The 15,582-nt window shown below is 43.0% G+C and overlaps 2 protein-coding genes across 2 annotated transcripts; one reads left to right on the top strand and one right to left on the bottom strand.

Annotated features, from left to right (window-relative positions):
• Nucleotides 1-2,095: 2,095 nt before the first annotated feature.
• slc16a6b (solute carrier family 16 member 6b) lies at nucleotides 2,096-8,793 on the bottom strand. Its single transcript, XM_080524748.1, has 6 exons — nucleotides 8,617-8,793; nucleotides 6,110-6,363; nucleotides 5,293-5,436; nucleotides 4,552-4,680; nucleotides 3,116-4,030; nucleotides 2,096-2,919 (listed from the first exon to the last, which is right to left on the bottom strand). Exons 2-6 carry the CDS (start codon nucleotides 6,345-6,347, stop codon nucleotides 2,645-2,647), a joined length of 1,701 nt encoding a protein of 566 aa, XP_080380874.1. The 5' UTR covers nucleotides 6,348-6,363; nucleotides 8,617-8,793; the 3' UTR covers nucleotides 2,096-2,644.
• A 3,061-nt stretch (nucleotides 8,794-11,854) lies between these two features.
• Nucleotides 11,855-14,844, top strand: LOC308150586 (uncharacterized protein; the record flags this gene model as incomplete). Its single annotated transcript, XM_080523401.1, has 3 exons — nucleotides 11,855-12,032; nucleotides 12,176-12,481; nucleotides 14,828-14,844. 3 exons carry the CDS (start codon nucleotides 11,855-11,857, stop codon nucleotides 14,842-14,844), a joined length of 501 nt encoding a protein of 166 aa, XP_080379527.1.
• Nucleotides 14,845-15,582: the final 738 nt, after the last annotated feature.

Raw genomic sequence — 15,582 nt, 5'->3', positions numbered from 1 at the left:
GGAGCATGTGGATCTCTGACCTGATTACTGCACATGCTCCCTGAGGTCACATTTGGCTGATAAACTACATCAATATCAACACAGGGAGAGACTGGTTACTAGTACTGTAGATGCATGGTGGTCTTTTTTACACGCATATATGCAGACTATTTCCATTTCTCTTTTTTGTATCTCTCTCTCTCTCTCTCTCTCTCACACACACACACACACACACACACACACACACACACACACACATCCTTCTTTCACACACTTAACAAACTCTTTCAAAAGAAATGTATTATTTCAGTCAATTAAAAAACATGATCAGCAGTGAGCATTGCAGCATTTATAGGCATAGACATGTTGTTATCATTTTTAAAAAGTAAAAAAAATAAGTAAGATGCCCCCAAAAAATCAGAAAAACCCACCTACACTACTTAATATGATTCATATTAAAAAAAAAGTTCAAGTCATGGTGAGGTCTGAAAGACAGCAAACAGCATTATGGGTGGTCTGTGTAGAGAGGGGCTGGGTGAGGGTCTTTGGGGGGGGAAGGGGAGTGAAGAGGAAGGTGGTTCAGCCAGAGGAGCACATGATCCTTATCTCCTCTTCTCTTCCCACTTAGGAATTGTTTGTCAGGTTGCTGATTTTTGGCAAATGCATTTGAAAAATATTTGTTTTATAAATACAAAGTTGATTGATTGATCATTATTTGGTACTTTTACATCACAATACACTATATCAACAACAAATATAAATGTGGTCATTTAGCAGATGCCTTCACACAAAGCCATTAACAATTAGTACAGACATTCTGGTCAAAGAATGAAACACACAACAAGTGTTACCTGCACCATGCATTGCCCAGTGAATGCAACTGAGAGATCTGAACCAACAAAGTACATCATAAAAAAACAAACAACAACAAAAACATTCTTGTTGTGGAAAACTGTAAACCCAACAAACCAGTAGTATCATGAAGCCAGATGTTTCCTCGTAACACTAGGTCACGAGACTAACAGAGGCAAGTATCTATTCAGTGTACAAACTAGTCTTTGATGAGTTCATAGTGCAGTGTACAGCATGTGAGAGTTTACTACAGCAAGATAGACAGACCACCTTCCATGATTTACTATTAGATTGTATGACACTACAGTACATGTCCCATTTGGGTGGAAGTGCCTGGGAAGGAGACTATTCTGAAATAGTCTATACCTTTGCATGTCTCCATCGTCAGATTTGACTAACACAAACTAGTGCATTTCAATCTCTTCTGAACTGAACCATAATTCTAAAAGTAAGTCAAAATATAGCTGTGCAGCGAGATACAAAGCCAAGGCATTCAAGATGTGCCCATGTTGTGTGTGTGTGTGTGTGTGTGTGTGTGTGTGTTTGTTTGATCTGAGTAAGCCTTACATATGCCCATTTACTGGCCTAAAGAAGAGAGGCTGACGTTGGTCCGTTCTTATGTGTCTCTCTTTGACATCCTGTCTACAAATTAAAAAAAGAAACACTGCACTGTAAAGTAAATGTATCAAGATTCTTGATGAAATTTGTTCATTTAACAAGACCTACCCTGCTACATTGGGTTTATTTAACAAGAGCTATATTACTACCTCCAGTCTTTCCTGAGACTGACATTACAGATTACTATACAAAACAAAATATGACAGGGTTCTTAGACTTTAACAATCAGGCTTTTGGCATCAACTATGTCTGTGTGTGTGTGTGTGTGTGTGTGTGTGTGTGTGTGTGTGTGTGTGTGTGTGTGTGTGTTAGGATTGTGCGGTCAGGGGAGGCAGGGGAGGCAGAGCCTTACCAGTCATACTCCAATGAATGAAAATAGCTGTTACGAAAAGTAAAAAGAAATATATATATATATATATATATATTACGATTTGTCCAATGATTTGTGTTATAAATGTCAATTCTGATGATTCCAATAATTCTTTATAGTCAAAATCGCAAATACAGGGAGAGAAGAGAGGTGCAGCAGCAACAAGCTCAGAGTCACCTGATTGCACAACCCCTCAGAAACTGTGTGGCCAATAAATGTGTGTCTGCTACAATCTGCCTCACTGAGGGGTGTGTATTGAGCCCACATGATTGACGCTCGCTGTCCCTCCACGTTAGGTAGCTCTAGCTAAAAAAAACGTCCAGTGCTACAAAAACATAGATATGTTTTTTAGGATATTTAGGCCTACTTCATTTACAAGTAAAGATAAGACCATGCAATATATATAATTTAATTTGTGTTTAATGAGTATGAATAGTGGACCTGCATCTGCCTATAAAACGTGAATCGAATATGTACGTTACCTGTATGCGTGTGTAAAGAATGCTGATATGAAATATACAGTCACCTATAGTATTGTGCAACCAGCCAATTGAATGGTAAATTTAAGCTACCTCTGTCGAGTTCATATGTGTGTTAATCTGGCTCTGATAGCCAGTGCCTCCCCAACCATTGACCTTACCGCACATCACTGGTGTGTGTGTGTCTGTGTGTGTGTAGGGCACAGTATCTCACCAGTGTGTTTTAAGTATGTTTAGTTTCTTATTTGTTGTTGTTTTTTCAACCCCATGTTGACCAGCTGTGAGTCCTTGGTGAGGTGGTATTAGCCAGCAGTTGTGGTTGTGGTTGTGTACTCTTTGACCATGCTCAGACTGCATTGGTCTCCTGCTGTGGAGTCTGCTTGGCCGGACTGGTCTCCTGTGCCAGTTCTATTTCCAAGAAGTCTGCTGTACCACTGTCCTGAGAAAGCTTCTCCTCCTCCTCTCCTCCTTTCTTCTGTTCCTCTTGTTTTCTCTTCCCTCGATGACACAGACCAGACTTGGCAGGACCCACCAGTGCCAGGAAGAAGGCGCCCAGCCCCATGCCCACTGCACACGAGTAGAAGGCAGCACCATAGTTCTGAGTCCTGTCCACCAACAAGCCTGCACAGAAACACATTAGACAGACATCATCAGAGACACCTAATGAGTCAAATGTCTTCATAGTGCATAGGTTGCTTTCACGAGAGACAGACTAAGGAGGCAGAGGGAGATACAGACAGAAACATAGAGAGAAAAGGAACAAAGAATGATTTCAAGAGGCAAAGAGAAATCAAGAGAGATAGCAAAGGTCCCTTACCTCCCAGCGGTGGTCCAGCCAGGCCAGCAAAGCTCTGGATAAACACGTAGACTCCCACGGATGAGGGCATCCTTTCAATGCCCACCACGTCCTCCTCCGCCAGCATGGGTATGTGCGTGGAGCCCACGGTTCCCATGAAGAACCCATAAAACGCACAGCACACTGCTAGTCCCCAAAACTCCCACACCAGGGTAAAGGCCACCAGTACCAGGCACAGGAGGACTACACATCCTAGCAGCACCCGGGTCTTCCGAATGCGCACCGTGTTCAGCACCACCCCTATAGAGAGGCGACCGCACACCTCGGCCACTGCCATTATGGAGAGCATGTAGGGGGCTACGTTGGGATCCACGCCACGGGTCTTGCTGAGCTCGATGATGTAAAGTGGCGGAGCGAAGAAACCGAGGGTGGCGAACAGGCCGAAGAGAGAGTAGCAGATAAAAGCTTCGTCCTTCAAAACTGAGAAGTCCAGGAGTTTTGGTTTGGAGGGCTGGAGAGGACCCCCCTCAGCATGCTCCTCCTCCCCAGCTGAGGGTCGGTTCAGTGGGGTTAGAGGGGCGGATTGTGGTCCATGGTCATGGTCCTGTTTACTCTTCTCCTCCGGCTCCATAAGGGCCTTGGTCTCTGCCGCTGCCCGGAGGTCTGCCCTGGAGGCGGATAGAGAGGTGACCCCAGAGTCCCCAGACCCCTCAGAGCTGATGGACGTTTGGGTTTGCTCATTCTCCATGTCATAGACAGTCTGCAGCTGTTTTGGGGAGGGCGGTTTGTTCTCTGATTCAGCCTCTGCCTCCTCAGTATTGGGCTTGATGATGATTGGACGAAGCAGAACCCCGCAGCCAATTATGGAGGCTTGCAGGATACCTATGACGACAAAACAGTAGCGCCAGCCCACTTTCTTCTTCAGAGCGGTGAAGGCTGCAGGGGGAGGTATAATATAGAGTATTTAGAGCAGGTATAATATACAGTATTTAGGGCAGGTATAATATAGAGTATTTAGGGCAGGTATAATATACAGTATTTAGGGCAGGTATAAAAGTATTTATGGCAGGATGTGTAATAGCACTAAACGGTAAGTGGAAGCAGATTTGAAGATTCACAAAAAAAAACAGTTAAGAGACACTAACAATATGCACAATAAAGGGATGCCATGAAACATTTGAGCTCTTTGCAAAGATGCACCAAATGCACTGAGTGTAAACCTATTCCTATACTATCACAATATAAGCAGAACTATTTTAGACTAACTATAACTCCCTTTTACTAAGAACAAAAACGATGATCAATCCCTAAGCCAACCAATCCCTCAGTCAAGGTAAGTATGTGCCAAAAAAGGTACACCCAGTATGGCAAACCGGTCCACCCACCGCTGAATGTTGCCTTGGATGGGAATGCTCTATCAATCTACTAATTATAATACCGCAACTCGCCAGCCTCACCTGGGGCAAAGGCAAACATGGCGAAGGACTCTCCGGAGGAGGCCATGGCGGTGACGAGTGAGCGTCGACGGGAGAAGTACTGGGCAAGGATGGTGACAGTGGGGAGGAAGGAGAGGCAATAGCCCAGGCCTGCAAAGACATAGGAAACAAGGGAGGACATGACAGCCACTGGCCTCCACAGTCTGTATGTACACAGCAGCGAACTCAAATGTCAAGGGTCAAGATGTCAGGTCAGAGGCCGGAGGAGGCGAGGCCAAGTCAGGCTCAGGCTTGTTGCCGTGGCATCCGCTGGAAAGAAAACACATTTAAAAACAGAAAGAAAGGAGAGAGAGAGAGAAGGGGAAAGGAATCAGAGGTTGTTTTTTAAGGGTAGGAAATGGTTGTTATTTTTGTAGTGGGAGAGCTATCAGTGCTTCATTCTGTGAAAGAAGAGGTACTGAGATCTGAAAGGGAAATTATTTTTTCATAATTGTCGTTTTTTTTCTCCTCCAATTTCTCTGTTGTGTCACTTTCTGTTCTGTTTATTCTATAAACTCAAGACAGTGAAGTTTACACCCAACTTATGTGAATACAGGTGTGTGTGTGTGTGTGTCTGTGTGTGTGTGTGTGTGTGTGTGTGTGTGTGTGTCTGTGTGTGTGTGTGTGTGTGTGTGTGTGTGTGTGTGTGTGTGTGTGTGTGTGTGTGTGTGTGTGTGTGTGTGTGTGTGTGTGGGGGAGAATGTTTGTAGTAGATGTAGGTACCTGAGACAACTCCGATAGTGATGTACATCTCGTTAATGGAGGAGGTGAAGGCGGAAGAGATGGTACCCAAGCTGATCAGTATGCCCCCCACCATTACAACTGGACGGTAGCCAAAACGATTACTCAACACCGTGGACAGCGGGGCTGAGGAGAACCGAGAAGGGATCTTAAGTTACAAGTAACATACAATCGAATACAATCAACCGAAATATAATTTGCTTTTAGATTTTTTAATGATTTCTAAAGGCTTAATGGATTTCTGGCTCCACTAGATCTGGCCATAGACGTAGTACCAACACAGCCCAATGGAGACTTATCAGTTAATCCACAGCTGTGGGGCAAAACTGGTTGGAACCTGACAAGAACTGGAGAGCAAAATAAGGTCTGGTATTGTGCTCTCCCTTCACAAACCCACTGATGAGGCTACAGTGGATGAGAGATTTAGAGGTTTGTTGAGTTTAGAGAGCTTTAAGTGTGTGTGTGTGTGTGTGTGTGTGTGTGTGTGTGTGTGTGTGTGTGTGTGTGTGTGTGTGTGTCTTTACACTCTTCTCAGTATCTCTGTCTTGCTACACTGGGGTGCTGGGTTGCTACACCTTGTGAACTCTGAATTAATCTACTGGTTCAGTAGACTGGTCTACTGGCTTAAATGTTGTAATTTAACTACAAGTGGACCAGTATAGTATCTATCAGGTAACGGTTCAATCCTGATCCTTAATTCATGTTCCAGTATGTACCTGCATAACTAAGTTATAACACAAGTACAACTCTTGTATAACTTCCTTGTATCACCTCCTCAAAGCTCTCTCAGACTACTGACCTGTGAAGGTGAGGACGAAGACGCAGATGGAGATAACCCAGGAGACGCGGCTGTTACTCTCCCCGAACTGGTCCATCAGATCCTGGAGGAAAACCCCCATGCTCTTGATGGTTCCGTAGGTGAACACCTCCACCAGGAAGAAGGCCACAACCACTGCCCAGCCCCAGTCACCATCCGGCACCTCCGGGTACACACACGGCCCCAAGCAGCCTCCGACCTGGGACTTTAAACCCTTCATGGCTGGACCTGAGGACCTGGGGGGCAGAGGTGTAGAGACCAGGGTCAGTGAGAGACTCAACACACATAAACTAAGCTAAAGAGGCAAATATTAATTTGTGGATATCCACAGCTGTCGATCTTAAAAATCTTTTGAGTTGAGTGTAGGTTATCACAATTGTAATTGACTGTTGTCCTCTGGTCCCTGGGGTGGGTGGGTGGGGGTTATTTGATTTACTTTCTTTTTTTGTTTTGGGTCCCGACTTGTAATGTACAGTATGTCCCTAATACCTAGATAGCTATATTGTAATTTGTGTGTTGTGGTGTGGTTGTATGGGTTGTTGGGGGCGTTGGTTGCAGGATGTGGCCTTGTTGTCTTGTTTTGTTATTATGTGTGTTTTAAAAGATAATAAAGAAACATTTGATCACAAAAAAACACACATAAACTAAGTTTCACACCAATCTCTATGCAATACTGCCTGCTCTAACGGTTGAACTGTAAATAAGGCCATCTAATCTACCACTCCATCCAGCCAGACTGGTGTTGTGATGCTGCTGACCTGTTCTGGGCCTTTCCCGAGAGCACACTGTGTGCAAAACATAAGAACTGGAGATAAGTTATCTTTTCAAGGTAGTCTGCTTAAGAATAAGATAACAACAAAGGGTTTTACAATATCATGAACTTCCACACAACACAAGACCTGGGCTGGATGGTTATTTTATTCTCTATGGGTAAGGAAACAACACAAGCCGGCAAGACAATGTTACTGTAAAGCTAAATATGTGTAGAAGTGTGAAGGTGTGGTAGGTGAGGGAATGTAACTATATAAAGTTGTAAGCCTAACTAACTACTTTACTTGAGACTCTCTCCATTGAGAGATAGGGAGACCTTCACCTTGAGACGAAAGGGAAAGTGGCCAGCTGGGAACATAACTGGAAAAACAGCTCACCTGCCATTGACAACACAAATACCATGGCCACCTGCGTCATCATGACAACGCTAGAGACTAGACCTGCTCCCCTTTTCTCTCCTCCAATTTGTACTTCTCTTTCTCCCTGGGTATACAGTACCTCCTCCCTTTTTCCTTCTCTCTGGGTCTATAGTTCCTCTCTTTCCTTTTCTCTCGGGGTCTGTTGTGCCTCCTCTCCAAGCTGTTACCAGGGAACGGTTGATGATGTAACAGTGACCCTGAGCAACTACCTGAACAAAGCCCAGAGCCTTCTCCTATTCTAATATAGCCTACATTTTCTGATGTACAGTGCAATTTTACAACAGGACCACTGAGGGCTCTGCCTCAGTTGCAACCCAGGGGAATGGGTTTATCACCATATGGAATGAATGAATCGATTAAAAAACGATTTCTTATAGGGGTACAACCAGCAGAACTCAGATTGAGCGTTTTATTTATTAGTACAGTAGAAAATAGTCATTGTCAATGTAGATATGTGTATGTATAAATCAAAGACTTATTATGTGTAAATAAACAGCAGTCTCTGAGCTGTGTGTTATTCCCGATCAAGGCTACATGACAGAAAAGGGTTCTCGAGCTATTCCTGGGAGGGTCTCTCATGTGATGTGATCGATTCCTCTGATAAAGGAAAATACGTAGTGAAGTCATGGCAAACCCTTCTAAATAATGACGTATATGGAAAGGGCGATTTAAATGTTAAATGACTCCACGTGGCACCCTTCATTGACCTTTCCCCTACGTTGGACATCATGTGGACGCGATATGTGCAACTTTGTGAGGCGAAAGATGTTTGGGATACAGTGGAACCATTTTAATTTACAAAAGTATTTATTTGGGTACCAACTTTCTATGCAGAATTCCATCGACACCCTAGCTGTCCGCAGTGCAGTGCAGTGCAGTGCAGAACTAGATGATGTCAACTTCTGCGGGTTTTCTTCTACATTGCTGTGTATTCAGACATGGGCCCTTTACAAGTGTCCCACTCATAGACTTATCATCGTACATGACGCATGCCCAAGCACATGGACGCTTGCCCAACACAATTACACAAGATAGCCTAAAGATCACGACAACGGAAAGCCGATCGTTTTCAGTTAGGTAGCCTATGATATTTAGTATTTAATTGCGGTAGGAAATAGCCTATATTTATTTATTTGGACTATAAATAAATACATTTAATGACTAACAATGATGTAGGCTACGCAATCCTATCAGATGGGTTTACTCTATTGCCTACTGAGTCAGCACTAGGCACATGACATTGCAACTGGGAAAGTATTCGATGCGGCAGCTGATTAAAGTTACCGACGTTAGACTTACCAAATGAACGAAGATCAATTCACCCGGGAAAGTGATAAAATAGTAATCAAATCGATGTCAAATTGTTAGACTGTCATTTCTATTTCAGATCTAATGTAGGCTACTGTCCGTAGTTCATGGTGTCCCTATTGCCTAACATTAACTCTTCCGTGTCCGATATATACCGGATTATTAATGGTTAAATAACCATAAGGTTAAATAATCCGTATGTTAAATAAAAGGAGAATCCTAATAAGACCGGCGATTATTTCATTCTTGGTATCTCGTCTGCCTTTCTGGTTATCCCCATCTTTGTCTGCGGTGTCCTGCCCAATCTGAGAGCTCATAGACCGGCTTAAGCCGGTATTCAAACGCGGGCGCGCAAATCCTTGAGTAACTTCTCACAGGAGCGCGCAAACCTTCTCACGTATTGCGTTGCAGTTGTCAGACGCATGGCTAACGATTAGATCTGTACACATGTGTTTATTAATGTGTTCCTATTATTTTATTAATCTGATGTGCAAATGTGACATTTTCACCTTGCTATAGGCTTATACGTGGTCAGAGAGTTTTTGTTTTACTAAACATTTCAAGATAAGAAACACAAAGTGTTGCCTAAATAATGAGTGGGGTAGGATTACACGGTAACAATTACATAGTGGCATCCAAATCAAAGGTGTGAATTGTCATTCCCCAAAAAGTGCCCCAATCAAGCTTCCTTGGTACAACACTCGTTTAGTACTAGTCTACGTAGTCTGGATCTCATACACTCACAAATGGGTTACAAATCATGATCAAAATCATATTCTTACCTACGATGTTTTTGCGGCAGGGCTGTAACAAACTGAGTCAAAACAGTAAGGTTTCAATACTAGCCTTTATCAATGTGATCCGACTTTATTCACATCTGAGTGACCCCCTGAAGCGCATGATGATAGGCTATTGTATTTGACTGACTTTTGTACGTTGGAAGTAGGTCATTATACGCCCTTCCTTCCAGTCCACACCCATTACGTTTACATTTTTTAATGACGGAACATTTATCACAAGTCTCTGTCTTTGAATACTACTGGCTGGATAGACAGACTGAGCTAAAGTATGTCAAATATACGTATTGCAATAGGCTACTGAAGATTTATTTTAATTTTATTATTATTATTTGTTTTTATTATTATTTGTTTTTATTATTATTTGTTAATGTATTTAATGAGGGAGTACATCCTATATCCGTACCTGCTTTGATGATGTAACAAGAAGTCAAATTGCCAACTCTTACGGTAATTAGGACTTGCTTGCTCAGCATATTTAATATCCGAGTAGTATTTTTAAGACAATGCTATACCACGCTGTTAGACTACATACAATACTGAATTAGACCTACACATGTACCTAAAATGCCAAGTTATAGTAGGATCTTTATTAGTAAGGTTATTCACTTTAGAGAGTTGCCATAAGTAACATACAGTGAGTTTTCACTGTACTAAACCAATGGGATGACATAACTCGCACATGACATAGCTTGCACAAGAGCAGTAAAAAAGCAGATACTGGAGTTTTTGTGTGAGAGGTCAAGTTGTTATGCTCTAGTCTAGACTATGGCTCCCCATAAAGTGGTGAACTTTGACACTGTTCAGGTGACCCATTTGGAGCAGACAAATACAGTTGTTTGTGAACAAAACATTTTCCCAGAGCACAGCATGATCCTTCCTGCCTGTTGGAAAAACAAACGTTTGATCATAATCCAACCAGTATGAATAGGTTGTCTGAACCAGGAAGGCAACTAAGGTATTTTTAAGACACAGTGTACAACTTTTAAAGATAAGCTTGTGTCAAAGTGTGTTATGGATGTTGTGGATCCCGCTTCGGCTCCACTCGTTCCCACCTCGGCACCGCTCGTTGAGACCAATCAGGCCCAATCTGAGACAGCTGCGCCGGCTCCAGCAGGTGTTTACAATCTCAGGAGGAGAGACCAGCAGCATAAAAGCCCCACAACCTGCCGTCTGAGGCTTGATCAATCTGATCCCATGTGGTTAGTCGTCTCGCGCCCTCGTTTGTCCCCCCAGTGTATTATATATCCGAAATTAGACTTGTTTATTTTTCTCAGTTGTTTTATTATTTTTCTCACCGTTGTTTGTTTTCTCTCCTCCACCAGTCCACTCCTGCCTGCCTGCCCTGCCTACCCTCCTGCCTGCCTAACGACTACTCCTCCTGCCTAAGCCCCTGCCTGCCTAACGACTACTCCCTCCTGCCTAAGCCCCTGCCTGCCTAACGACTACCCCCTCCTGCCTAAGCCCCTGCCTGCCTAACGACTACCCCCTCCTGCCTAAGCCCCTGCCTGCCTAACGACTACCCCCTCCTGCCTGCCTAACGACTACTCCTCCTGCCTAAGCCCCTGCCTGCCTAACGACTACTCCCTCCTGCCTAAGCCCCTGCCTAACGACTACCCCCTCCTGCCTAAGCCCCTGCCTGCCTAACGACTACTCCTCCTGCCTAAGCCCCTGCCTGCCTAACGACTACTCCCTCCTGCCTAAGCCCCTGCCTGCCTAACGACTACCCCCTCCTGCCTAAGCCCCTGCCTGCCTAACGACTACTCCTCCTGCCTAAGCCCCTGCCTGCCTAACGACTACTCCTCCTGCCTAAGCCCCTGCCTGCCTAACGACTACCCCCTCCTGCCTAAGCCCCTGCCTGCCTGCCGACTACCCCTCCTGCCTAACCCCCTGCCTGCCTGCCGACTACTCCCCCTGCCTGACCCCCGCTTGCCCTACGACCATTCTCTGCCTAACCCCTTTAATAAATATCCTTTGTTATTACCCTAGTCTCTGTGTCCGTCTGTTCTGGGGTGCAGCCACATTTGACCGCTTGATTTAGGCCGTAACAATGGAAGCCTTTGTGCCAGCTTTACAAAGAGATTGGTGGTCTGCAAAGTTTCTCTTAAGGGTTGGCCTATACATGAGAAAATCGTGATGACTTGATAGTCATGATGTTTAGATGTATGTTTTGTGGGAGCAGCTTTTTTTTAGGTTCACGTCACGTAACGAATGAAGGTTCACGTCAGGTGACTTACATTTTGTGAGAACTGTTATTTAAATTAGGTAGTGTTCTCTGGGAAAACCTGCAGGTGGCAGGCGACGTCCAGTCTACCAGAAATCCGTAATATGAAGAAAAGTTCGTGACCCGGAAGTGGTTTACTAGTAAACAAACAGCAGCTAGCCACAAAAACTAAAAAAACTACTTCCCGTCGAGTTTAAGTGCCCCCATAATGTCTAAGATACTTTTGTTGAGAGTGTTTCTCAACGAGCGTTTAACAGCAGCTGCCGAGGAGATATTCGGGGCAGTTGAAGAAACGATAGCGGAGTACCAGGACGAAGTTTCTCGTGCAAAGGGGGAGAACGAGCGTCTACGAAGGCTCCTGGAAGCGGCTCCTGAGATACGAGCAGGTTTGTATGTCAATAAAACACATACACATCTGTGTTTGTCCATTCACTTTCAGTTGAGGTTATTTTAGCAATGTTAATCGGTCAAATTAATCACCAGCTTATATGTTGTGATAATAAAGCTTTGGTTGATTCTTTACATCCAGACCCCCAGCCGGTCAATGTTATTGTGAAAGTGGAGGAGGGGGTTCCCCATGAGAAGCACCACTGTGAGCAGGAATGGAGCCTAGGTATGGGACAGGAGGACCCAGAGCCCCCACTGATAAAAGAGGAAGATGATAATCTCAGGATCAGTCAGGAGGAAGAGCCTCTTCAAGGGCTTGACGCAGATACCATAGAGTTCACATTCACTCCTGCTTGTGTTAAAAGTGACCATAATGATCAAAACCCAACTCAGTCCTCACACCCTTACCAAACCCAAAGTGAAGAAAACATAGGACACTCTCTGCCAAGTACCTCAAGTGAACAGATCACATTCGAACTTGACGAAGAGGACTACAACATATCAGAACGATCCAGTCATGCTCCTTGTTGTTGTAAAGTATGTGAAAAGACATTTAACTCTATGGCTTCTTTATTGAAACATGTAGAAGTGCATTCAAATGAGGAAGAGCATCTTTGTGGTGTGTGTGGAAAACACTTTGAGTCCACAGAAAGTATGATCAATCACATGCTAACTCACATAGGAGCAAAGGCTTGTCATATTTGTGGTAAATATTTTGCCAGAAATGTTCATATGGAAGTGCATATGAGGACTCACACCGGGGAGAAACCATTCAGCTGCAATATTTGTGGAAAAGTATTCAATCGAAGTGAAAACCTTAGTACTCACTTGAGAATCCACACAAGAGAGAAGCCACATTGTTGCTCTGATTGTGGCAAATGTTTTGTCACTCGAACTGATATGAAAGTGCATATGAGGATTCACACAGGGGAGAAACCTCATCGCTGTGATGACTGTGGCAGAGGATTCACTCAACGTAGCAGTCTGGAAGCGCATACGAGGACCCACACTGGGGAGAAACCGTATCGCTGCCACATCTGTGGCAAAGGATTCACTCAGAATGGAAATAGGAATACACACATGAGGATTCACATGAGAGCAACTGTTATATAATCATCTTCATTCTTGTATTGACAAATAATTTATTGAATTCCTGAAAAGTAACCTAAACAGATGTATAGTGCTTTCTTCAACTAGGATCTTAGAGAGTGGACTTTTTCCAGACATGCAGAAACATTACATTTACATTTTTGACATTTAGCAGACGCCTTTATCCAAAGAAACTTACAACAAATACATTTGTCATAGTAAGTGAACCATCTATCCTTCAGTCATAGCAAGAAAAAGTAATCTATTCTAGGACCAGGGGCCATTGGCAGTTACAATGCCAGAATGCAGAAAGTATGAAAGAATGGATAACATGCATTTATTGACTGCTCATAGTGCTCTCCTCTCTTGCAATGTTTGCTTAATTTCATCAGTCTCATCAGATACGGCATTACATCTTGGTTTGGTAACCTATCTGTTCAACTAAGGTCCAAACTGGTCCGACTGATACAGACTGCATGGAAGATCATAGGGGTGAAAGACCACTCATCCCTGCAGTCTATTTTTGAACAGGCTACTCTCAGACAGGCTAATAGAATTCTCATGAATCCCTCCCATGTCCTACATGCAGAGTATGAACTGCTGCCCTCTGGGAGGAGGTTCAGAGTCCCCCGCTCTAGATTAAATAGATTTAAAAATTATTTTATTCCCGTTTCTGTTAAACTTTTAAACTGCACCAGATGAATGTAAACATATCTTGCTTATTGTTTTATTTCCACTCTTGTCTTAATCAGGGCTGCCTTCTGTTTGTGTTTTTATCATTCTGTATTGTCTGTTGCTCTTTGTTGGCTGCTGTGGGGTGTAAGCCCAAAACAAATTTCCCAGTGATGGGACAATAAAGTGACTTTTGACTTTTGACTTTTGACTTAATTTAAGCTTTTTATCTCCAGTAGAAGTTGTGAATTTCCAAACTGTAAAGCTTTATGATGTTGGATTAGTGTTGCAAAATGAATGCTATGTTCAACTAACCTAGAGATTGTACTTTTCCAAATACTCAGTATAGCAAAATAAAGAGCTGATAACATGTTTGTTAAATGTTACTATTACATTGTCTTCTCTGTTTGAGCTGTATGATCATCAGAGATATGGTAGAGTGATACGAAGTACTATGAAGGTGTAGGCCTAGATGTGCTGAAAGCGGCACAACAGTTTATTAAGACCCAACGCTTGGTTACAAGAAGAAATATTTATTAGGAAGAATTTGACCTGAAATATCTATAATCCGTTTGAACTCCACCCAGCAGGAGGCGATAGTGCACAATTCGCACGGCCTAGTAACAGATTATTCTATGAAAGCAACTGTTCTAAAATAAGATAAAAACGTCTCTTTCATTTATGACACATCTCAAATTCCATAACTTTTTCCTCTCAATTGAAACAAATACTGGTACCTGTTTATATTTCACTTTATATTGCCAGGCATTTTGAGAATTCCTGAACACTAAACCTTTCTGGACATATTGTGTTTTCTTTCACTCATCATAGATATTTGACTTTTCCCAGACATGCAGAAAGTATTAATGAATGCATTGACTGTCTGACAGGTGGTCTCTTCTCAGGGATGTTGCTTGACTGGAATTGTGCTTTCTTCAACTAACCTAGATAGTATTTGATTTTCAAATACTCAGTGTCACAGAATAAAGACCTGTGTTCTTTAAAAGTTGTATTGGTTGTGCTGTGTGACCAGAGATCTACAGTCCCTGACAAAAGTCTTGTCACTTATCCATTTTGTAGAAACAACAGTTTATAACCTGACTTTTAATTAATCCATTGGTTTTAGAAATGGCTCATATGAAAGCAAAAACCCTCCCAAATTATGTTTAATATACCAAAATAAATTTGCTTCACTGAAGAAAGATTGATCATTTAATGAACACAGAAAGGTCAGATTTTGGCAAGACAAAAGTTTTGTCGCCTACAGAGAGTAATGTGAAAATTGAACAAATAATTTGCTTCAAATACTAAAATATGTTGCATAACTTCAGTGAATTAAGTAGTGGTGCTGTGAGATCCATATCTAATATATTGTATGACTTCCATGAGCTTGAAGGACTGCATCCCATGCGGTTCGGCAATGATTCATACAATTTATTGATGAAGTCATCAGGAATAGCAAAGAAAGCAGTCTTACATGCCTCCCAGAGTTCATCAAGATTCTTTGGTTTCGTCTTCCATGCTTCCTCTTTCATTCTACCCCAGACATGCTCAATGATGTTCATGTCTGGTGACTGGGCTGGCCAGTCCTGGAGCACCTTGATCTTCTTCGCCTTGAGGAACTTTGATGTAGAGATGGAAGTATGCGATGGAGCACCATCCTGCTGCAAAATTTGACCCCTTTTATGGTTGGGAATGTAAGAGGTAGCTAATACTTCTTGATATTTTAGGCTATTGATATTGCCTTCCACCCTGCAAATCTCTCGCACACCTCTGGGTGAATCTCGG

The sequence above is a fragment of the Nansenia antarctica genome (genome assembly GCF_963989245.1).
Source record: "Nansenia antarctica genome assembly, chromosome: 2".
Classification (NCBI taxonomy): Eukaryota; Metazoa; Chordata; class Actinopteri; order Argentiniformes; family Microstomatidae; genus Nansenia; species Nansenia antarctica.
Note: the sequence above shows the minus strand (reverse complement) of the source record. Positions and strands in the feature narration are given on the sequence as shown.

Excerpts from the sequence above, each read along its gene's own strand:
- slc16a6b (XM_080524748.1), bottom strand. The coding sequence starts at position 6,347 with ATGAAGGGTTTAAAGTCCCAGGTCGGAGGCTGCTTGGGGCCGTGTGTG. Across the intron at positions 4,681-5,292 it reads CACTATCGGAGTTGTCTCAG|GCCTGGGCTATTGCCTCTCC; the intron begins GTACCTACATCT and ends ATGTCTTTGCAG. Across the intron at positions 2,920-3,115 it reads GGCTGGACCACCGCTGGGAG|GCTTGTTGGTGGACAGGACT; the intron begins GTAAGGGACCTT and ends GTTTCTGTGCAG.